Genomic DNA, 23,076 nt, shown 5'->3' with positions numbered 1-23,076 from the left:
ATGGATGGGGAACTGCATGCGTAGGGTAAGGGAGTCTGTCATCGTTGCCTTTTGTATTGCTGTGGTACTGTGTCGTATTTCCCCTCCTATGGCCAAGACGAGGCGGATGAGACGAGAGAGGCCTGCCTGGCTGGCTGGAAGGGAGGAGGCATGACGCCACTGTGACACGGGGAGGGAGAGACGGGAGACGGCGGGGAAGACGGAGGGGAAGACGGAGGGAGTTGGTATGTGTGGTATGTATAAGTATTGGATTTGTATGTACGGGATAGACGGACGGGATGGGGATAGGGATGGGGTGGGATGTGTGTTTGTAGGTATGTAAGTAAGTAAGTAAGTAAGTACATCGTACATTCGCCGGAAGGCGCGAGGATGTGCGTTTGTGCGTGCGTAAGGAGCGGATGGGATGGGATGGGATGTCATTTTTGGGGAGTCTTGGGCGTGCGTGTATTGTAGTTTTGTGTATGGTGGATTGTGGATTGTGCTGATGCTGACGGGTGGTGGTGGTGGTGGATGTGGGTGTATGGTGGATGATGGTACAGTTGGTAAAGTATAGCATATACAGACTTGAACCGTCGTATGTACTTCAAACAGCGTCAAACACACCAGTATAGATAGACACCACCGACCGTCCTCTCCCACCGACCGTGATATTACCTCCTCCCCCACCCGTTGCGTCGACCTCACCTCACCTCCTCCACCTCCCTGCCAGTAGCACCAGTAGTGACGAAATACACCCAAAAATCCCAGTCCTCCTCCGGATCCCCTACAGACAAGAACAACACCAAAGACCGAGAAAGTGGAGCTCGGTGATCACTGTCGGACTTACCTCCGCCCTTATCGTGCCAGCTTCTCGACACCTTGTTGGCCAGCGCGGAGGCGATAAGACATAAAGTCCGAGCGAGGGGCGGAGGAGGTGACGGCTGCGGAAGGAAGACCCGGATGGCGATCTGGGAGGGAGGGGAGGGGATATTGGGGAAGATATCCATGTATTGCACCGTCGCTGTTGGAGGAGGGAGAAAGGGAAAAAAAAATAGTACGCCGAGTTATTATGTATGTATGTATGTATGTAGGAGGTAGGTATGTGTGGGTATGGAAGTAGTATGTATTGACGAGACGCCCATCCATCCCACCGGTCACTGCGATGCGATGCGAGTATCACTCACTCACTCACTCACTCACTCACTCATATAACCTATATAGGCCAGTCATCAAATGCATCCTCGCCCTTCCCATCCTCCAACCTATGCCGAGTGAGTGTGAGACGTGGCATTGCAGAGAGAGTAGAGAGTAGAGTGGTGGAGTTGAGTTGACTCGTCAACGAGGCTGGTCGGTCTTCCTCCTCCCTTCACATCCATCTCCGTTAGGTCGTCTTGCCTCATCCCCACCGTGCCTGACGACAACCTCAACCTCACCTTAGACGACAGACACAACCTCAACCTTAGATCAAGTTACCCACCTCCCTACCCCCGTACCTGTCTTAAAAAAATAGTTTGCCTTCCTTGGCTGGGTTGGGCTCGGGCAGCACCTGTCAGAAGCAGCTAACCTAACTTACCTTACGAGGTGGAATCACCAGAAGTGTATGTACAGAGCACAGTACAGCAAACAGGAAGAGCACGAAATGGCCCTGCCCTGCCCTGCCCTGTCCGGCTGAGCTGACCTTGTCTCGCCTGTACGGCGGTGTCCAACTTTACCTCCTCACCTACCTTGCATGCCAATTTTCGGTCGTCGCCGCCTAGTCGCTCCTCGCTCTCAATCAAACTCCTGAATCGGGCGATGGTATGTGGGTTGAGTGTGTCGAATTGTAAAAAAATGTGACGAGACGAGCCAGGACCACCGACCGGATGCAGCTGTGCGTTGCGCCGGGTGTTTCGAACACATTTTTCCTTCTTCTTCTTATTCTTGCCAGGGTCCGCTCCTTTTTTATTTATTTTTTCACAGCCGGTTTTTTTTGCTTGATTGTCTGACGTTTTCTTTTTCCGAGTCCGGTTTGGGGGACTGGGCGTTGTCTTATGTTGGATGACGGGAGTGGACGGGAAGAGAGGAGGGGAGGGGAGGGTAACTTAGTACGGCGGTGGTGGGTGGTGGTGGGGTGTGAAGGGGTCGTGCTAACCAGCAGCAGCGAGGAGGGAGGTATCGACCCAACCACTCGGCCATCGACGCCAACCACCGCCGTTGGTTAGTACTAGCAGCCACGACCGAGTGGTTGGGGAAGTGCTGATGGATGGTAGTGGCAGGGCGTGCGAGTGGGAGTTAGTTGGCAGGAGTGACAGTAGTGGGAGTAATTGGCAGGAGTGGTTGGAGTGGTTGGAGTGGTAGAAGTGGTAGAAGTGGGAGTATTGGCAGAGAGTGACAGAATGAGTGGTAGGAATATCAGAGTGACAGTATTCCCAGTAATGGTGTTGGTAGCAGTGACATATCGTGCAGTACATACATACTGTAGGGTACATATCTCCTAACTCGCTCTCCCGTCACGCCCGTCGTATGTAACGTGGAGTCTCGAGTGAGTCCTAGAGGAGTGGTCTTCCGTCTAAAATGTATGTATTCGGTCTAAATTGTATTTGTATGTAACCGCCTTGGAACCCCCCGTCGCCCGCCGTCCGTTCCTTGTTGTCCTGCACGCACTTAGAGTGTGCATTTTACCATTTATAGTATTGGTGGTGGTAGTAAGTAGTAGTACTAGTAGTAGTAGTAGAGTACTCGTGACTGTCGACCGAACGTACTCTGATTACTATCGTATTGTACGAGTAAGGGCCTATAATACTCGCAATACGAATAGAGAATCGTGGCGTGTACGAGTGCCCTACCTAGGCTATAGGTATAGCTAGCTTATTGTTTCGTGAAGCTTGTCTGTCCCTCACGGCATGATTGTGTCGGAGTAGTACTTGACACAGTATTATGTGTTTGTGTAGGTGTATGCCTAGGTGTATGCCTAGGTGTATGTGCATCTGTATCCGTATCTGTATCTGTATCTGTATGCTGCGTGTATGTATGTGTATCTCTATGTGTGCATATATGTATCTCTATGCGTATGTGAATCTCTATTCGTATGTGTATGTGTATCTCGATATGTGCCTTCGATGGATTATGTATGTAGCTGCTTATCGTTAGCTAGTATAATCCACCATCACTTACACCACCACTGTAGTCCACACAGACCGTGCACATACCAAACAGACTTATAGAGAGAGCTACATAGCTCATCTGTACTAACTACCACTCACTACCACTCTTACTACTGATAGTTACATACTACATACCACACCACTCACATCCTCTCATACGCACTCTCTCCCCTCCCTCACACAAAACACACCACCACACATTTATTAGTATACATAGGTGCCATACTACCAAATCTACGCAACACACACACACACACAAGTCGCTACCCTCGTCTCGTCTCTCTAGTACTGAACCGTACTGTACTCTCTCTCTAAACCACCTCTTACCACCACAACCACCTACTCCCACCACCACAACCCCCCCCCCCGCTTCCGCTCGTTACCTACCACCCTCTCTCTCTCCCTGTCTCTCCCTCTCCTCCTCCGACAGATCTCTTTCTGTGACCTCTCTTTCTCCTCTTTCTCTGTCTTTCTCCTCCTCTTCTACTCAGAACTCTACAACTTCCTCCACCATACTGTTCCTCTCACCTACAGTAACCTCCCACTCTCTCTCCCCCTCCCTCCATCTCTCAGCCAACTACCCCTCACGAAACTCTCCCACTGCCTCAAGAGACACTCTCCTCTGAACGATCCACCCTCGAGGACCCCGTACAGTACACTGCCCCCGCTCCGAGTGAAACCTCCCTCGCCGGGCACTCAATACTTTATTCAAGACATCTCTCACTCCGCCAATCCTACCCTCACCGACAATTCCCACAACACCGAGTCGACTGTCACCACCAACCTTCCCTCATGAGGTAGCAGACGAGTCGACCATAAACCCCGGCACGCACAATACGACGCTGCCTCGAAAGGCCAACCCTCAAAGACACGAGAACAAACACCTTCCATACCCTTCCTCCACCGAGAAGGTGACTGTCGTCATTGGGAAACGCACACCTCGACACCCTTCGTGCAAGCGGAGAGAGGTCAGTCCATGGCCGAGGCAATGAACCCCAACTTCATGGAATACCAGATGGACATTGACGACCCAACAATTACTTCCTCGCAGGCCATGGCTCAACCAACATGTCCCTATCGGCCCACTGCAGACACACCGAATGCCCTGGCAGCCTTCCAGTCCAGCTGGGGATATAACCCTCACCCAAACACACCTTCGTTCGGCCCTTCTTCCCACCCTGGAGGGGTACACTGGCCAGGCATGCCATCTCACAATTCACCACAGCCCGACTCGAGTGCCGGTGGACCTAGTCGCCAGCTTCCATACTCAGGTCATCCTGGAAGTGCTACTCGCTATAGCCTTACTCCGTTCAACCGCACCCCAGACTTTGCTGGCAACCAGCAGCAGTTCCTGCGCCCCGAAGAGAATAGGCACCCTATACCTCGAGCACCCAACATGGATCGGTTCCACAATGCGAACGAAAACAGGCAAGGAGAGAGTCAAAATGCAGGACCTGTGCCGTCTGTAGCTACGGGAGTTCCAAACTACAGCTCTCCAGTAGATGAAGCGACGCAGAGGAGGAGTGAGTTGATACAGGCCCAGATGGCGAGAGCCCAACAAGAAGCTCAGTCGAACAGGAATACACGCCAGCCTCCCACCCTGACTGTCCAATCTACGTTCTTCCCTACACATTTACCGCAGCCTAATTTCACGGGCAGCAGGAGTCCATCTCACTTCCAGGGAGTCCAGGGAACCCGGGGTGAGCATTCTTCATTTCGTCGTCACGTAGCGCGGTTGCCCATCATCCGCCGTTTGAATGCTAACCGGGTAGCAGTCGAGACATTCCAGTATACTTCTCGAAACGTGTCGGGTCCTCCTCCCGCACAACCGCCCCGTCAATTGACGCACCTTGAACACGAGCAGCGCCGTGCTTGGATACACGAGGCGAACCTCATATCTGATTATGGTGATGAATCGGACGATGATAGTCTTGATAGCTTCGATCGGCGAGATTTGGGTGCCCGTCCCCGACCTACACCGGGTGCTGCTCATGGCCAGCACCGACCTGCAAGTAAGTATTATCGATCTCTGGGGGTGGTTGGGCAGCAGACACCCATGAGTGCTGTATTTTCAGAAGCTAATTTACCACAGTGAGTTCTGCTGAAGGTGACGAGCGCGAGCTTGCTATGGAGCGTAACCGGGCAGCCCGGAGAGCAGCTATAGCAGCTGCAAAGTTGGTTGCATCTCCAGCCGCTCTGGCATCACTGGAACCTGTTGAGCTGTCCAGCTTGACGGGAGACGACCGAAGTAAGTACATCTATATCTAGCTTCCCGTATACCAAAACTAACTGCCGCAGACTGCATAATCTGCTACAACGAATTCGGCATCAAGAACCCGGACGGGAACATCGAATGTGCAGTCCGACTCCCCAAGTGCAAACACATCTTCGGCGACCACTGCCTAAAGCACTGGCTCAAAGACTCGGACAGCTGCCCATACTGCCGCGACAAGCTTCCCTCGGAACCTAAAAGGAGCCCTGCAGAAGAGATGCGTCGTCTCTTCGTCCTCAACCGCCCGGCAACCTCCAGCGCCCAACAGCACAACGGCCCCATGACAGCCGAAGAGCGCGCCGCCGCCTTCGCAGCCATGGAAGCCCGTCATCTGGGACAGGCATACATGAACCGCGCACACGTGCAGTCGCAAATCCATGCCCTCTACGCCCTCGAGGCACAGAATCGCGCGCGTCTAGAGAACTCTGCGCTAGAACACTCTGAGGCGATTATGAGGTAACCCCCCCCCTTCTGGACCCCGGCATCTAATTGATGCCCACCACGTGCCGAAAACTGACAGCGGGATAGGCAACACATGCAACGCCAGGAAGAGTGGGCAGCGATGCACCACTCGCACGGCGTCCCGCTCGGTACCCGCCAAATGGCGGATAACGAAGCTCGCCGCCGCAACAGGCGCGGGAACAACATCCGTAACTCTACCGGCAACAGTATCAGTGCAGCAGCGCGATCCTCGGGTGTCATGCCTCGAGGGGGCGGGTCTATTCCCAATCCCAATCCCAGTTCCGGCCCCTCTGCGAACTCGAATCCGAATAGCAACGCGAACTCCCGACCCCCAACGATAACGACCAGGAATATCTTCGACACCGCCAACACCGTCGCTGCGGTCCTCGGACAACCCCGCTCCGTAACACCGCACCCTACCGTCCTCGAGAACGGCGGCGCGACACCCGCTCCTCTGTCGAGCAGGAGGTCGTCCCTACCCGTGGACGCACCCGTCCGCGACGAGGCGCGCGACATGGCGAGGGCGCAGATGTTGGGGATACCGCATCTGCCGCCGACGCAGGTGGGGGATATGGATGAGGCGCAGATGGCGCTCGCGAGTCCGAGGATGGAGTTGTTTGGGGCGGAGGAGAGGGTGTGGACTGAGGCGGGGAGGCCGGTTAGTGAGGGGTTCCTTGGTGGAGCTGGGGGGGTTGGGGTGGGGGGTGCGGGGTTTCAGGCGGGGGTTATGGATGGGGGTGGAGCGAGGCGGTGGGGGGGTGCGAGGGGGTGATGGGGGGTGTGGTGATTGAGGAGGGGAAGGGGTGAGAGATAATGGGGAAAAGGCGAAGGGGAAAGGGGGGGTGGAGGATGAACATATGCATATCGACGCGCCGTTGCATTCCCTCGCACACTGGATTTTTTTCGTTTCTTTTCGTTTCTGCATGGCTTACGCTAAGCTGGTATGGGGATGGGGGTACTGTAACGCCTTCTATGGCGGGGGATTATTTATGGGATGGACGACTTTCTGGACGGTGGGATGGCTGGGGGGTGGGATTAATGGCGTTTTTTATCTGGTGATTTCGATGGCATGGAGCATTTGCATGGTTTTGATATTTAGCTTTCGGGGGGTTAGTGGGGGTGGGAAAGGGGGCGGAGGGGGGTTATTACATACAGACATACAGACACATGATAGTGTGGTGGCATGGCATGATGGGAAGGTAGGGGGGTGGCAAGGCATGGTGGGGATCTCAGCTCTGCTCTACTCGGCTCGGCTCTTGGCTTTAGGTAGTGAGGGAATTAGGGGGGGGGGGGGGGGGGCGTAATTAAGAGCTTTTTCTCTCGTGATGTTGTAGCTTTGTTAGGGATAGAAGGGGGAGTAATTGTGATTGTGATTATAATGCGTGATGTAAGATGTAATGGTATAGGAGATTAGAGATAGGAGATGGTGTCTTCTATTCCATCTTCTATTTTACATATCTTATTCTGCATCTAGCATCTAACATCTAACATCTAACATCTAAATTTACCTACATACACGTTACCTACTATCCTATCCCTATTACTCAATTTATCCCCTTATATAGCCTTGCCTTCTTTCCCTAACCCTACCTAGCTTAACTAACTATAGACCTTAGAGATTACTGTATGTAACAACCCCCCCTCTACCCCTACCGTCTATAACTCTATATAATCACACACCCCCCAAACTGTACACGTCTAACACTACCACCTCTATAAGCTGCCTCACTTTACTTTAGTCTCGTGATGCCGCTAGGTTTCTAGAGAGAGACTCGAGGTGTTATTACCGTAGTGTACATGGTTTATTATACATACATTAAGCACACAAGCCGTAAGCATTTTAATGCACACCACTAAAGTTTCAAGTCATGATGATAGGCGTTTTTTATTTTTCTGGCGTATCTAGCAGAACATAGTAGTAGTGAGAGAATAGTAAACGAAGTCTTCTTTACCACCCGAAAGATCGATCCTGCAATAGCACAGACAACTGCACCCAAAAAAAAGGGGGGGTAAATGAGTGTGTGCCAACATCATCATCATCCTCCCTCCCACACAACATCCCAACTTCCCCCCTCCTCCATTTTTCACCCCCACCAACAGCGTGCTCAATAAATCGCCTTCCCCCCCCCAAACCTACCCCAAACAAATCGCCGTCCCCGACCTACACTTCCCCACCAACTCCGGCGACCCCGGCCACAAAAAGAACCCCGCCTGATACATCCCACACCCAGCATCCATCATCCTATTCGCATAATCGATATCCCCCGTATCCAGATTCCCCTGCGTATGCAGCGCATTAATGCAGTAATACACGTACACCCCCTTCCTATTGAAGCCGTAATAGCTCCGACTGTCCCCGGAGACGAGGTCTTGGCCGCCGGCGCCGGCCCAGCGCTTTAGTTCCGTCACGCCCTCGTCGACGCCGCCGTGGTCCAGCTCGTAGCCCCAGCAGCTGGTGTCGCGCTTGGAAATGCCGTGGCGGGGGGAGCGGCGGGTTGGGGAGGTGGCGGAGGTGGAGGCGAGCTGGAAGGTGTAGGTTGAGCCGGTGGTGAGGGAGGTCATGGTCGTGGAGCCGTCGGGGTGGTTGGTGCCGCTGTAGGCGCCGTCGGGGAGGTTCTCCATGCCGGCCCATTGGGTGGCGGCGCTGGCGGTGGCGAGGGCGAGGAGGGTGAGGAGTTGGAAATGCATGGTGTTTTTGTGGGGGGGGTTGAGATTGGATTTGGAGGATGCTTTGGAGGATGCTTTGGTTTGATGGATGGTAGATTGATAGTGGGGAGGAGTCTATCTTTTATAATCGTTTCTCTATGTTAAAGGATTGCAGGATGTATAAATACTGCGGTATATTTCTACCACCACTTACTTAATGACAAATATTTCCGTTCACATTTAGGATCGTAACGAAGGATCATGCTGCCCTGCGAGGTTGCGGAAACTATCACCTACGTTGGTTGGCTATTGTTTCGCTGTGTAGGATTTTAATGAATGGTCCTACAGCCTTATGATGTTGAAGGACTGCTGCGTTTGTTGGTTGACTCATGTTCCACTCTGTAGGATTCTAATAAATGATCCTATTCTCTTGAGATGCTGAGAAAACAGCTTCGTTTGTTTGACTGGTGTTCCACTCGGACTGCAATATCCTAACGGAGAATCATAATGAAGGATCGTGCTGCCCTACAGAACTAAGAAAATTGCCGCATCTGTTGGTTGGCTCATACTCCTGGAGAAGCCGCTGCTGTAACTGTCTCGGCCAGGGGCATGTAGGACGATTTGGCTAGCCGAGTTAAATTATCACTTTGGCATGCAGTAAGCAAGCAAACGGGAAGAAGATCACCAAGCAATAGAGTACAGTATATAAAACAGGGAAATAAAATCAGTTGACTAAGATTCAGTAGGCAAGCAAACGGGGATAGGAGCACCAAGCAGTAGAGTATATAGAAAGGAAAAATAAAATCAATTGACTAACTATGAATATCTACTAGGCCTAAGCTGCTATTAATAAGGCCACGAGCTCAAACCTCGAGCTTTGCTAAGCTATATGTTAGATTTCTTATATGGCTACCTAGATTCGTATCAAGCTTACTGGATACGCCCAGCTGAACCCTCAGCTAGGTAGATCACTCCAACTCCGGCTATACGGCTAGACAGCTGGTGCCACGAAGGTTCGTATCAATAGGTCATATCCTAGCTCAGAAGCCTAGTGGTCTTTATGGCAGCCGGCTTGTACTAAAAGACGAGGCGGGCCACAAACAGCACGGCTTGAAAGCGGGCTTGGCACGTAGGAGCTGGATTCGCAACAGCTGCATGCTCTTGTAGGAGCCTCATGCTTGCTGATGTAGAGTAGTCCAACTTAAAAACACTTTATATTGGCTTCACGGCCACAATAGGCAGCCATACTTTGATATTTCACAGCCCTATGTATGTAGGATCGTATGTTTCATTTCATGTTGAAACAGGGTCGGCCAATCGGAGGGGCAGACGTTCCGTGCGGCTGAGATCTGCCGCTGATGGCACTGCGGGCACTAATCGTTTCACCGTACGGGTGGAACAGCTGAGATATCGGCTGGGTTAGCTTTGGTGTCTATCTCGGCACGGGTTGGGATACGGGACTTGGCACTCTCGGGGTCAAAGCCGATGCCTGCCGTGGCCTGCAGATAGTATCATATATCCAGTAGATAGTTTAGTTATTCAATTAGTGCCTTTCTTCATATTCTGCTTACATTATTGTATTTTTGTGCTCTTATTCAGGTTGTGATATTCTGTTCGCAACGGAAGTGAGAAATATATCTCGGCGTTAGTGACCGTATGATAATCCAGGGAGGAGTCCAGTTCTCACTTTCGCTCCGTACAGAATATCACAACCTGAATAAGAGCACTACGGTAGAATAAAGCAAGCAGTATAGCATCAATTGAATAGCAAAAGCGTCTATGCACGTGAAAAAACTCGGTAATTTTGGCTTGTAATTGTGAGATATTCTCGAGCTGAGACGGATTTATATATATGAAGTTATTCTCAGTAGAATTGCGCTATTTTTCTAAGCACATTTTCACTCTTCTTGCGCATAGGCAAGGGTAAACAAGCTAAATAAGGAAAAATTTGCGTAGGCTACGGTGATCCCGACACAAGAGACGTTGGATGCTTTGGTAGAGAGGTTGGGCCAGACAGGACTTAAGCAAGACTGGCGCCAACCGCGAAGCTCACGTCGTCGTTGAACGAAACCTTGGAATCAAATTCGAAAGGACCACCGTTACTTGCGATATAGATCACCGCGTTAAAATGGCGCCAATAGCGAGTGGGATAACTCCAGGATCGCAAAGCATTGTTGCTGGCACCGTTGAGGCCGGTCTGTGGGCAGAACGTGGCATCTTCAGCAAACTGTTTGCTGCCATCATTACCGTTCAGGACAATCGTGTACTGGGAGTGGCGCAGGAAGCTGCCAGGAGTGTCCTTGGATTCGAACGAGAAGCAGCCGCTGAAGCCGAGGCCAGTGCGAACTGTCCAGCTAGCCTGCTGTCTGAGGGCGTCAGGGCTTGAAGACGACACGGCTTGGATCTTGACGGTGGAGCCGGTATGGGTAATGTAGTCTCCAGTGCAGCAAGCTGTTGTAGCTCTCAGCGAGATAGAGGAGCCGACAGAGAGCGCTGGGCCACTGGTAAGAGACGTGGTAGCGTATCCAGCGGCTACGATATTAGCCTGTACTGCGTTCTCAGTAGCATCAGACGGATAACCGGTAGTCATGACACCTTCGTAGAACGTGCCTTGAGCCCAATTGCTATTATCGCCGCCAATGCCTAGAATAATAGCACCCTCTTTCTTCATTGGGTTGTAGCTACTGTCTGGGCGCGCGCCGTCGTAAAGGGTCGACAGCGAACCGGATGTGGCGTTACCGCCACGGATCGCCCAATGGTTGTTTGTGTTCCCCTTAACGACTGCAGTGACGAATCGGGAAGTCTGTGGCAGGTTGCCAGGGTTGCTGTTGCGGTCAGCGCCAGAGAACAGGCCGTTCTCCAGATCGGCCATGACCCAAGGGCCGTTGCCGGCACCACTACCACCGCCGGTGCCAAAGTAGACGGTCTCCATGTGGCCATTGCCAGTATCTTGACTGTTGGTCTCAGCATTGCCGTAATCGAAGCAGCAGGCCCCGTTATAGTGAGTCCCGTCAACGACTGCGTATATACCCTCTGCTGCGTCGCCAGTAGCTGTGCCACTGGCGGTGTTGCAGCGGTAGCCGGTGAAGGGTGAGATGAAGACGCCGTACGCCTTTTTACCGCCCAGGGTGACAGGTGCGCCATGGGCGCTAGCTAGGAAGTCAAAGCCATTGGCGTCCGGGCCGCTCGCTGCGCCTCCGGGAGGAGCCTGAGTAAGGTGATTACCCTTGCCGGATTGGTCGTAAATAATGCTGATAAGGCATGTAGTAGCAGCGCAGAACGAGTCTTGGGTAGCGGCATTGGCAACGCCACCGGCAGACAGAGGCTTAACGTCAGTCGTGGCACCGTCAGCATCGCGTTTCACCTGGTAGAGTGCGCCGTTGAAGGCGTCGTATAGTGCACGGGTGGTGCTGTGGGCAGCCACGCAGGGCGTGCCGCCAGTGGCGTAGATGTCGCAGGGCGCACCGTTAACACCCTTGGCAACAAGGCCTAGGGTGAGCCCGATAGCGTAGCCGAGGCATGGTCGTGACAACATGTCGACTATTTGGTGGGGTAATAGTGGGACAGGAAGGCTTCTAAACTGATTAACGAGAAGCTTAATCAAGCACCAAGGAAAGGAGCGACATCGTGGGGTTTTAAGCAACAAAGTGTTATGGGCTTATTCTCATGATCTTCACCTGACCCATCAAGCTTTATTCTTTATAAATTTAGTCTACAGGAGCAGGAATCGTCCCCTAGTAATAAATATGCACTCGAATGTAGATCTTATGCTGATTCTACCTATGCTAGGGTACAGTCGGACCGGCACAGGTAACTATGTCCGTGTCTCTCTAGCATTACACGAACAGGAACCACGAACAGAGACTCGTGATACTCATAAAACCAGCCTGTAGGAGGTAACGTTCCGTCAAACTCCAACCTTCCTTAGTATTTTGTTGTGCCCTCGTAGAGACGTAGGAATATGACCGAGTTGCCTGCGTCTAAGTCAAAGTGAATCTAAGTTGCATTCGTCGGGGGTCAGCACTAGGCGAAAGCTAAGCTATGTCCTGATGCATCTACACACAGAAGGGAAGGTCGCCGTTGTTTTAAACGGCTTCCGTGGAGAATATGCACCCACTACCGAGACCTTCTTACCCCCCCGGCCGGCACTAGATCAGCAGAGGTGCACTACCCCGCTCAACAGCATCCAACAGGCACGTTTATAAGAGACCGAGCAAGAGAAATACTCTATAGTATAGTAATTTTTTGCGCAGACTATGTTGACATCAGGCCCATAAATTAGAGCACCATAATTGATCCTTCCAACGTAATTTATCCTACCCCGCGATCCATCTGACGTAGTCTTACGGCCTCGACATAGCAATGCTTAACACCAGCCTCGCTATTTCCAGGATCCAAGCTAGCCTCGACCTATGGCGCAATATAGAATGCAACTCGGCCTATTTTCGCGTTTTAATTAACCCGAGGTCGACGCTTGAAGGACTGCATGCTATCTCGGAAAGGCTAAAAAGCAGGGATCAAATCGAGGTTATGGTTTTGCGAAGCGTTCATGTGCCACGGCGGGGCTCTAGATGCGACGAAGCCAAGGCGAAGGATCCGTTAGGTAGGATCATGATGTGCAGGCGTAACAGCGTGAAAGCGCAGCAGCCGATATTAAAAAGGGAGAGGCGGGGACAGACGATCGGGGAAGTAGACTAATCGAGAATTCTATGGTTTTTTGACAGGTATCTTAAAATGAAAATATGAGAGTGCTATTCGATATCCGCTTGCCGTGACAGACGTGCATTTTCCCTTTCGGGTCGGGTTTCCTTTTCAGGTTCGCGGTCCGGGGAAAGAAGGGGAAAGGAACGGAGAAGGAGAAGGGTAAGTAAGGAAGTTCCCCTGGCAAGGCACTATGTATACTGTATAGTTAGCAAACAAACTAACAGTCCACTCACTCCCCAATCTTTCCGTCTTTCCGCGCGAGTTGGGGGAGGGGGCGGTGGCGGGGGCGGGTACCTACCTATCTAACTACCTGCAGTTTACCGGTTTCAATAAACCAAGGGCGGGGAGGTGAGTTTGTTCGTTTCGACCCGTTTCTGTGTTGAGATCCTTCCTGGAGATGTTCCGGGATCTTGCATTTCCTTTTTTCTTTCCTTATTTCCCTCTGCTTTTCATTTTTTCTGGTTTGTGAGGGACAGGGCTGGGAGTGGGGGCACTGATGAGAGGGCTGTGTTTGTGGAGTTGGACGGGATTGGTAATATTAGACAGCAGTTCTATCTTCGTCGAGGGATATTCAAAGCAGGTGTTTCGAAGTTCAGCTTCATTTGTATGCACAACTAGTTCTCAACCCAACTTCTTCCACCGCGTCCTCTCCACGAGATAGACGGCTCCCAACGCCCTATAAAATGGTATCATAACCACACAAAAACACCTCCCAATGCCCTTAAAACAGTCGCTGGAACGCCCCTCCCCTTTCCCATCCCCTCACTCACTCCTCTCCCTCTCCCGCCAACACCTCAGCAATCCAATCCGCCTGCACCCCTGAACACTTCTTGGCATAATTCTTATTCGTAAAAACGTGTTCCAGAAACATGACTGCTTCCCTCTTCCGTCCAAACATAACGCTACTCGGATGCACAATCACCACGTGTTTACCCCTGACCGTTCTATACGCTCCGTCGGCGCCGAGGACGGCCGTGCGGCTCACAAACGCTTTCAAAAAGCACTTGAGCAGCTCTTCTCCGGCCTCTTCGGACATTGGAATAAATTCCCCCTCCGCCGCGTCATCGAGCTCGGAAATATCCGTGCTGCTGACCAGACCTGCGCTCACGCACGCTGAGCGAAGTTGTCGACGGACGGACATCCCCGTCTCCATATGCCTGGCATTCACACCCCGAACACCACACCACCTCTTCCTCTCCCCCGCCGCCTCGCGGACATACTTCTGCATCGTCGTGAGCTGTGTGAGGACGTCGCCTTCGCGCCTTAACAGGTCTTTACGCGCGTCTTCGGCCGCGAGACGTGCTTCTTCAGAGGTGGGCTGGATGAATATATCATCCCCACTCAACACCGCAATCGCGTCGATGGCGGCGAGGAGACAGGCGGGGGAGGTGCGCGAGGCTGCTACTAAGACGCGGGCGTAGTTCGGCGAAAGTGGAAACTGTGCCATTGTCCTTCCGGTCTCATTCAGCTCCCCTGTAGAAGAGAGGGCGCCAATGGTATTTAAATGTGTCAAGGCCTTCAGCATCGCGTCCCTTGGCGGGGGCGAGAGGAGGGGAAAGCTGAAAATATCGTCGATGCCTCTAGCTTTCATCTTCAGCACCGCCTCCACGACATCCGCGCGCAGAATCTCGGGGCGTTCAACGGAGCTGAGAGCGTTGTATTGTTCCTCGGTGTAGAGACGCCAGACTTTTCCAGGGGCTTCACGACCAGCACGACCGCGGCGTTGGATGGCGGAGGATTGCGAGATTGGTTTGGCGAGGAGAGATTGTAGGCCCAAGTGTGGGCGGTACTCCTTAACCTTCGCCTTCCCCGTATCAATGACGTAGCGTACACCTGGGACTGTAATAGAAGTCTCGGCGATGTTAGTAGCCAAAATGCACTTCCTCGCATTCTTAGCTAGCGGGCGCGCGAAAGCGAGTTGCTGCTTCTCGATACTCAATTGCCCAAACAGCGGCGTACATTCCAATCGCGGGAAGGACTTCACCAACTGCTCAGCCTGCGCGACGACGCGCGCGAGCAGAGATTCAATTTCATCCTGTCCGCTGAGGAAGACGAGGATGTCGCCTGGCATGGGCTCAGTAGTGTGGATGTGGAAGATCGTGCGGAAGGAGGCTTCGAGTAGGTCAGGGAGGGCGGCGGGGACGTAGAGGGTTGAGACGGGGTGTTGGCGGCCGGAGATGCGGTAGGTTATTGTGTTGTTTTTGCCCTTCAGATCGAAGATGTCGAGGGCGGGTTTTGAGGGGACGGCGACGGTGGTGTCGAGATTGTCGGCAGGTGAGGAGGTGGGAGTTGAGCTGGCGGGGGAAGCGGCGGCGGAAGCAGCGGAGGACGAGCTGCCTTTGATGGTGTCGCTGAGGCCGGACCAGGAGGAGTAGGAGGATGCTGAGGAGCGTCTTGATTCCGTGGCTGGGTGTCCTTCATCATCGTCGCCGTCTAAGATAGCTTCTGGTGGGGGAGAGGTTGTAGCAATCCACTCCTTGATGAGGCCTGTTGGCTTGACTCCATTCGTCTTGCGCTGTTTACCACCGCCATTTGTGGTTGCGGGCGCAGGAAGTGCTTCCGGAATCGTGAAATACTCCTGCAGCTTCTCGATATCTGCCGTCGCCGACATAATAACAACCTTCAATGGGATTCCACCTCTCCCGCTCAAATCTCCAGTAAGGATATTCTTCAAAAATCCCAGCAAAAGATCCACATCCACACTCCTCTCGTGAACCTCATCAACAACAACACAACTATACTTCCTCAGATGCCGATCCCGCAGCAGCTCCTGCAACAACATCCCCTCAGTAAGAAACTTAATCTTCGCTCCCTTCGGCACGTTTGACTCAAACCTCACCGCATACCCAACCCTATCCCTCTCATTACAATGCGGGCCCAAATACGACCCCGTCTCTACCGCCACTCTCTGCGCCAGCGAAATCGCAGCAACTCGTCGGGGTTCGGTAATCGCAATCATACCCCCCACAGCGACACTCTTGTCCTCCCCATCCTCCCCCTTGATGACCACGCTCTTGCGCACCATCCAAGGCTCATTCATCAGGAATTGAGGGACCTGTGTGGATTTTCCGCTTCCGGTTTCACCGGCGAGGAGCATAATGTTGCCTTTGTATCGGAGTCCGTATTTGATGTCGGGCCCCGACAGCCAGATGGGGAGCTTGCGTCGCTCTTGGAAGATCTTCTTTTCTTTCTCGTCGAGAAGGCGCTGGCTTGGGCGTAGGCTCCCTGCGGCGCCGTTGGCGAGACCGGTAGGTTTTTGTTTCTTGCCGAAGGGTGATGGTTTGGGGGCGTCGTTTGAAGTTGCAGATTCAGCTGCCGCAGCCTTCTTGATCCCATTTACTTGGGCTGTCGCGAGTTTCACTGCTCCCTCCGTTGATGTCTTCTTCCCTCCACTGACACTGCTAGAGGCCGGTGATGCTGGTTCCGCTAAAGAGATCTTCATCGCGCCATTTCCATTGACAGGAGATTCGGCAAATGAAGTCTTCTTCGCGCCATTCCCATTGACAGCAGGCTCCGCAAACGAAGTCTTCTTTGCGCCATTCCCATTGACAGCAGTAGGTTCAGCAAACGAAGTCTTTTTCGCCCCGTTCCCATTCACAGCCCCTCCCCCACCGTTATCCCCAAACGAAATCTTCTTCGCCCCATTCCCATTAACCGCGCCGTCCTCCCCCACCAACCGCCGCCTCTTCTCGTCCCCGCTATCCCCTACCCGTCCCTTCTCTCCATTCGCACCTATGCTCCTCTTCTTCAAATTCGGCTCTTGGAAAGATTCGGACATGTTTGCTATGGCAGTCTCGTAGCTGTCAGCCTTATCTTTTATCCTCAGTTTCACCCCTCGGATTTCGTCTCGTGTGTTTCGTCTCGTGTGTTTCGTCTCGCGTGGAGATGTCGAGGAAGTCGCGAGGGCGCTGTATATAAATTCGCCTTGCCGGAATTGGTAGGTGGGCGCAAATAGCAATCCACAAAAGCTTTCCGTCCCTTTGTGCGCGCAAAGGGTTTTGAAAGTGGAAAGCGTTTGGATGCTGCTGGATAGCTTGAGCGGGCTGCGAATTTATTAATTTTTTCGTGATAGGCGTTATCGTAGAAGTTGGGGTTCGCTTATCGGGATAGCGTTGTTCCTAGACCTAGATTGGTTGGAGAGCTTCTATCTCCAGGGAATACCTAGAAAGTGAATTTTGGTGGGGGGATTGGCGATATGTGCTGTAAAATAATGAATTAAATAAATTAAATTACATGTTTGGTCTGAGTGGCAGCCTTCGGCCCTGTTTTATGCCACCCACCCTAAAACCACCTCTAAAATCACGCGGCTATATATCGGCGCTTGTCGCTTGCCGGTCGTACCAAACTCCGACCCGCTTCTAGAACAACCACGGCTTCTTCGGGGTTATCATATGAGACACCGAGAGAACGATAAAATTTTGTGAAATGGGCTCTGGCGTGTAAAGCGTCCTATACTGAGAGACAGTTGTAGTCTACACGAGGAGAGGTAGATGGGATGAGCGAGAGTCCAGTAGGAGGCAAGTCGATGTTTTCGCCACCACTATACTTAAACCGACTATATGTGTATTCTTCACATACGACCATAGCCTTAAGAGAATTGGGCACCTTAAATACTTCGCATGTGATATAACATACAATGGAGTCTATTTGTCCTTATTTGTCACAAAACGCACGTCTGTGCTCAAGGAACACTGTGAACCGTAGAGCCACAGCTTACAAAGAATATATAGGCTCCCCCCTCAAGCTTTGAATTGCCCCTTCAATATAGTCTAGCCACGAGGCGAGCCACGAGGCGATTCAAAGGTTGAAGAGTTGGGCCGAGCCCTTAGCCAGAAGTGAACATGTCGGGTCAGAGGAGGAGGCATACAGCCTATTCTAATTCACAATGGGGGCGCCACTTCACCAAAGATCAATACCCTGCTTCCTAATTATCCAACCACACACAAACATTGGAAGGATTCCACAACCAACAACCATTATAGGCTGTCAGAGACGACAACCTAATACCGCCGCGTGGGTGGAGTGCCTGGCTTCCCCTATGGTGCGGAGAAGCGGGGGAATCCCCACTATTTGTTTCCATGCTTCCTTCTTCTGTAGAATCCCAGTTCGGCGACAGAAACCTGCGTAAAGGGTGTGCACAGCTTGCGGCAAAATAACACACTATTTGCTGATATTTGTGTACAGGCCCATACACGAACTTCTGTCGCTTACTGCATATACCCCGGCATGAGGTGTGGTGCCATTGGGGGCAGGAAAAGGAAGGACGCTTCATGGATAGGGATTGCGTGGATCGGCGTAAGACAAGAGGATCAATACATTTATCTGCCTCTATGCCTCTACGGCTAACGCACCGATAAGCCGGAGAGCTCGACCATTCACTACGTGCACGCAACTGGCCTTTTCGCTATATAATGGCACTTTCCTTGAAGTCTCGGTCAGTCCTGACCTTGGCTGAGAAAAGCGTTCATCGTTTCTTCCCTCTTATTTCTGCTTTCGTGGATACGCTTCAGTTTACTGCGGCTTCATCGGCAACACGTCCTCACCATGGCTATCGCTGTCGGTGCCGTCGGTTCATCGACCAAAAAACATGACCTAGCTGTCGCTCAGGCCAGCACCCCTCGCCTGGCCAAGGTGCAATGGTGGTCTGACCCTGGAATGCGCCAGTTGTACTTCTACGCTGCCATTCTTTGTGTCTGCTCTGCTACTACTGGTTACGATGGGTAAGCTGAGAATCGCATCAGGCTCAAAACGGGCAAAAGGAAGTATGATTAGAAGGTGACTAACTTTGACAGTTCTATGCTTAACGCCTCCCAAGTCATGGACAAATGGCAAGACTATTTCGGTCACCCTAAGGGTTCTAAACTCGGCATCCTCAACTCGATCTACCAGATTGGTAGTATTGCCAGTTTCCCCGTCGCGTAAGTGATAGATATGGCTATCCACGGCGACAACAGGCGAGAGATATATTTTTTCTGACACTGGTACTTTATAGACCGTTTATGGCGGATCACTTCGGCCGTAGAATCCCCATCGCTGTTGGTTGCATTATTATGATTGTCGGTGCTTTCCTCAGCGCCTTCACTAATGGATATGGAAGTATGTGATACATGACCCCTTTCCTAACAAGTTGATTAGTTAAATGGGCCTCGCATGGAGATGAGAACTAGAGCTTTGAATGAGCTAACATTTATAACCCTTTTTAGTGTACCTTGGTGGCCGTTTCCTCGTTGGCTTCGGGAATTCTCTGGCTCAACTATCCTGCCCCCTTCTACTGACTGAGATCTGCCATCCTCAGCATCGCGGTATCGTCACCGCCATCTATAACTGTCTCTGGAACTTGGGTTCATGTGGTAGGTGATGCTCTGTGAATGGCGGGTTCGCACCAAAGATTAAAGAAGCTGACTGCAGGAATCTAGTCTGCGCCTTTGTTGCTCTTGGCACCATCAACATCAAGAACGACTGGTCCTGGAGATCCATCACCCTCATCCAGGGCGTCCCCTCCCTTATCCAAATTGTTTGCATCTACTGGATCCCTGAGTCTCCCCGCTGGCTTATAGCCAAGGAGCAACCCGAAAAGGCTCTCGACATTCTTGCAAAGTTCCATGCTAATGGCGACCGCAACGACGCCACTGTCCAGTTTGAGTACCATGAGATGAAGGAAACTATTACCATGGAGTATCAGGCAAAGGCAAATAGCAGCTATCTTGACTTTTTCAAAACCCGTGGCAATCGTTACCGCCTCATGATCCTCGTCTCTCTTGGTATCATCTCCCAATACTCTGGTAATGCTCTAATCAGCAATTACGCCAATCTTATCTATGAGGGCGCTGGTATTAAGGACCAGGCTCAGAAGACTGGTATCAATGCCGGTGAGCAATTGCTCAAGCTTATGGTTGCCATTGGCTTCTCTATGGGTATTGATCGATTCGGTCGTCGTCCTCTCTTCTTGAGTGCCACTATAGGTAAGTTGCAACATCGTCTCGTCCTCAGCTTCCAGGATGATCCCGGGTCCACTAACCTTATGCAGGCATGTTTTTCTCTTTCCTTATCTGGACCATCATCGCTGCCCGTTTTGAGAACACTGGCGAGAAAGACATCAAAAACCTTGGCTACCCTCAGATCGCCTTCGTCTGGCTCTTTGACGTCTGCTACTCCGTCGCCTGGTCTGGTCTGCTCGTTGCCTATGCTCTTGAGATTCTGCCCTACAGACTCCGTGCTCGTGGTCTCATGATCATGAACTTTTTCATCCAGGTTGCTCTTACTATCGGCAACCAGACCAACCCCATTGCTCTGAACAACATGCCCAGAAAGTGGAACTTGTTCTGCTTCTACACAGTATGTCTTTCGTCTCCGAATCATAGACTTGCCATTGTATGACTAACGCGTTTTAACCCTCTAGGTCTGGATTGCCGTCGAGCTTGTCTTCGTCTACTTTTTCTACATTGAGACTAAGGGACCTACTCTAGAGGAGATCTCCCGAATTTTCGACGGAGATGATGCTATGGTCGCTCACGTTGATTACATCGACAATGAAAAGACCTCCCAGATCGAGACTGAGACCAAGGACGGCGACGGACGCAAGCAGGCTGCCTAATATCTGATCTTGATAGACAAGGCTCGATTATGAATCTGGCTGAATTGTGAGATCTGCTGTTCACAGGCTTACATACAAGGACGGTCAGAGGAGGTCAGGGCGGAGTCAACTATTCTACTATTCTATTCTCTAATACTTATAAGACTTATAATATACGTGTACAGCGAAAGCTACAACCTATTGTTGTATGTTTTAGCCATCAGTTTTTTGCTCTTCGCAATCGTTTTTGTGCCTGCTAGTATATATGTATGTTTAAATCAGGGGCGAGGTGATTGTTCCATTGACAGGAGAAAGTATGTTTAGGACGGATAACGGCGGGATGTGCCTATAGCAGAAGTTGTATGAGTCCAGCAAGGCGATGGCCGTGGCAGAGAGTAGGAGACATCCTATATTCGACAGCCTCACTGCCGCATTCGGTCAAACAGCCCTCTGGTGCATTAGGCTCTGGATAGTTTAACAATGTAGTGGTTTCCATCATAAGACTCGGTCAAAGAGTGTGTGTTGGCGATGCAAGTATGGCGCGGCTGCATACTATGCCATAGCAGACAGTGAACAACGCCGACCAATAATCTAAACATGAGGCTGCTTATAGTTGCCTGGTCTACTGTTCAGAGTCTCAGTAGATAGCCTTGTCGAGATGAGGATAGTAGGCTAAAATAAGGCGACGTGTAGTAACAAGTAGACGTGCATATAATAGATGGACCCCCTCTCTTCGTCACTTCAGGCCTCTATCAAAGCCACCTTTTCACTTATAAGAGACATTAGTAAGAGATCTTCCTTCCACACATAGAAATTGAAGCTATTCTAACATATAAAAGACCACAAATACCGCACCATGTGTCACTGGCAGAGAACAACCTACACCCTCTGCGGACATACTCTAAAAATCGTATCCTGGTACTGTCCAGAAGCCAAATCAAATGACTGGATTCCTCACCAGGTCGGTGAAAAGTACAACAGAGGGTTGACTGCGTCGAGAGTTATGAAGTATGGAGATGAGGAGGGGTATTGCCTTCAGTGTGTTCCGCCATATCCTACGCCGCCATCCACTTAGGTACGCTGTAACTTAAATATGTGTATGAGAGTTATTGTTCTTTGGAGTCTGTATGGCCGGGTCGTCGACTACGGACAGTGAGATGGGATTTCTATAATGAGTATCATGTAATGTAACTTTATCAGAGCAGGAGCAGGATTATCAGAGCCCCGGTATAAGTGCAGAACTTGGCAAATATTCCCCCTCGCACCTCTTCATCCCCCAAAACCAAAACCAAGGCACTTCATTATATATTGCCACCTTCAGCGCTCGTCCTACCCAGGCGACCACCGTGACTGAGATTACAAAATAAAATACGGAGAAAGTTAATTAATACTGTACACTTTTAAATTTACGCCTTTTACGCCTTGTACTCCAACTTTCGTGGCATTCAATCAGACGCCCAAACAACGACACACCACCAGCGGCCAAATTCCGCCCCCGACACAAATGATTTGAGAATACCCCTCTAACATTGCTGGGACAGCATAGGATATCAAAATGTTACACCTCTCTCGTCACCACTCGCAACTCCAGCTCCCTTCCTCTTGCAAACACATTGCATCCGAGCTGTGGTCGTCGACCTTCCTCGCCATCCATCAACTTCAACGTCTTACGCCATAGAAATGGCCACGAGTCAATCTGCTCTATCATGAGAACAGTGTCCCGCTTCTAATCCTGGACGCCATCGCTCCTTCTCTGTTCCGCCGTCGTACGAGAACAGCTGGCCATCGGAGCATCAATCAACCTACTCTTATCATGACAACACTTCCCCGCGCCTGATCCTGGACGCCATCGACGTGCCAGCTAGCCCATGGATGTTAGATCAAGGCGCGCCTGCCTGATTTGGTGTTTCCAATGGGTCACGATAACATCCTCGAGCTGGCCGAAGTGGTGTCGAGTACGGAGCCCAATGCAGGAAAAGGGAAGCTCTGGGTCACGATAACATCCCCAAGCTGGCCGTGGTGGTGTCGAGTACGGAGCCCAATGCAAGAAGAAAGGGATGCCCTGGTATATAGTACGGAGCCCAGCTTCAGAAAAAGGGATGCCCTGGTCTGGAGTACGGGGCCCAACTCAGGAAAATGGGATGCCGAGACGGGGACGAGCATGGGGAGCCGGGGGTATTTGATATGATGCTGAGAGATTAACATGCCTAGGAGTACACGATACGGTTTTTACGGCAGATACGGAAAGGACGGCGATGTGTCGATGACTTACCGGACGGACATGAAGTCCGCCGCCA

At 51.5% G+C, this 23,076-nt stretch overlaps 5 protein-coding genes across 5 annotated transcripts; 2 read left to right on the top strand and 3 right to left on the bottom strand.

The window, feature by feature from the left end:
* The first annotated feature begins 3,380 nt into the window (after nucleotides 1–3,380).
* VE01_08149 (uncharacterized protein) lies at nucleotides 3,381–5,941 on the top strand. Its single transcript, XM_059463943.1, has 4 exons — nucleotides 3,381–4,822; nucleotides 4,898–5,134; nucleotides 5,215–5,370; nucleotides 5,421–5,941. The coding sequence occupies exons 1-4, from the start codon at nucleotides 4,099–4,101 to the stop codon at nucleotides 5,852–5,854; spliced, it is 1,551 nt and encodes a 516-aa protein (XP_059319452.1). The 5' UTR covers nucleotides 3,381–4,098; the 3' UTR covers nucleotides 5,855–5,941.
* A 2,048-nt stretch (nucleotides 5,942–7,989) lies between these two features.
* Nucleotides 7,990–8,544, bottom strand: VE01_08148 (uncharacterized protein; the record flags this gene model as incomplete). The annotated part of the gene is made up of 1 exon (XM_018277576.1): nucleotides 7,990–8,544. One exon carries the CDS (start codon nucleotides 8,542–8,544, stop codon nucleotides 7,990–7,992), a length of 555 nt encoding a protein of 184 aa, XP_018127451.1.
* A 1,689-nt stretch (nucleotides 8,545–10,233) lies between these two features.
* Nucleotides 10,234–12,037, bottom strand: VE01_08147 (uncharacterized protein; the record flags this gene model as incomplete). The annotated part of the gene is made up of 1 exon (XM_018277575.2): nucleotides 10,234–12,037. The coding sequence occupies one exon, from the start codon at nucleotides 12,035–12,037 to the stop codon at nucleotides 10,523–10,525; it is 1,515 nt and encodes a 504-aa protein (XP_018127522.1). The 3' UTR covers nucleotides 10,234–10,522.
* A 1,928-nt stretch (nucleotides 12,038–13,965) lies between these two features.
* Nucleotides 13,966–17,436, bottom strand: DHR2 (RNA helicase). Its single transcript, XM_018277574.2, has one exon. The coding sequence runs from the start codon at nucleotides 16,982–16,984 to the stop codon at nucleotides 13,973–13,975; it is 3,012 nt and encodes a 1,003-aa protein (XP_018127521.1). The 5' UTR covers nucleotides 16,985–17,436; the 3' UTR covers nucleotides 13,966–13,972.
* Nucleotides 17,435–21,119, top strand: VE01_08145 (uncharacterized protein). The gene is made up of 8 exons (XM_018277573.2): nucleotides 17,435–18,337; nucleotides 18,391–18,926; nucleotides 18,999–19,124; nucleotides 19,199–19,302; nucleotides 19,410–19,556; nucleotides 19,623–20,168; nucleotides 20,234–20,541; nucleotides 20,606–21,119. Exons 2-8 carry the CDS (start codon nucleotides 18,751–18,753, stop codon nucleotides 20,798–20,800), a joined length of 1,602 nt encoding a protein of 533 aa, XP_018127520.1. The 5' UTR covers nucleotides 17,435–18,337; nucleotides 18,391–18,750; the 3' UTR covers nucleotides 20,801–21,119.
* Nucleotides 21,120–23,076: the final 1,957 nt, after the last annotated feature.

The sequence above is a fragment of the Pseudogymnoascus verrucosus genome (assembly GCF_001662655.1).
Source record: "Pseudogymnoascus verrucosus strain UAMH 10579 unplaced genomic scaffold scaffold_45, whole genome shotgun sequence".
Taxonomy (NCBI): domain Eukaryota; kingdom Fungi; phylum Ascomycota; class Leotiomycetes; order Thelebolales; family Thelebolaceae; genus Pseudogymnoascus; species Pseudogymnoascus verrucosus.
The sequence above is the reverse complement of the archived record's forward strand: the minus strand, read 5'-3'. Positions and strand labels throughout refer to the sequence as shown.

Bases quoted from the DNA above. Each gene is read 5' to 3' on its own strand.
- VE01_08149 (XM_059463943.1), top strand. From the start codon at position 4,099: ATGGCCGAGGCAATGAACCCCAACTTCATGGAATACCAGATGGACATT. The intron at 4,823-4,897 runs GTGAGCATTCTT...ACCGGGTAGCAG, and splicing joins GGGAGTCCAGGGAACCCGGG to TCGAGACATTCCAGTATACT. The intron at 5,135-5,214 runs GTAAGTATTATC...AATTTACCACAG, and splicing joins TGGCCAGCACCGACCTGCAA to TGAGTTCTGCTGAAGGTGAC.
- DHR2 (XM_018277574.2), bottom strand. From the start codon at position 16,984: ATGTCCGAATCTTTCCAAGAGCCGAATTTGAAGAAGAGGAGCATAGGT.
- VE01_08145 (XM_018277573.2), top strand. From the start codon at position 18,751: ATGGCTATCGCTGTCGGTGCCGTCGGTTCATCGACCAAAAAACATGAC. The intron at 19,557-19,622 runs GTAGGTGATGCT...GCAGGAATCTAG, and splicing joins CTGGAACTTGGGTTCATGTG to TCTGCGCCTTTGTTGCTCTT. The intron at 20,169-20,233 runs GTAAGTTGCAAC...AACCTTATGCAG, and splicing joins CTTCTTGAGTGCCACTATAG to GCATGTTTTTCTCTTTCCTT.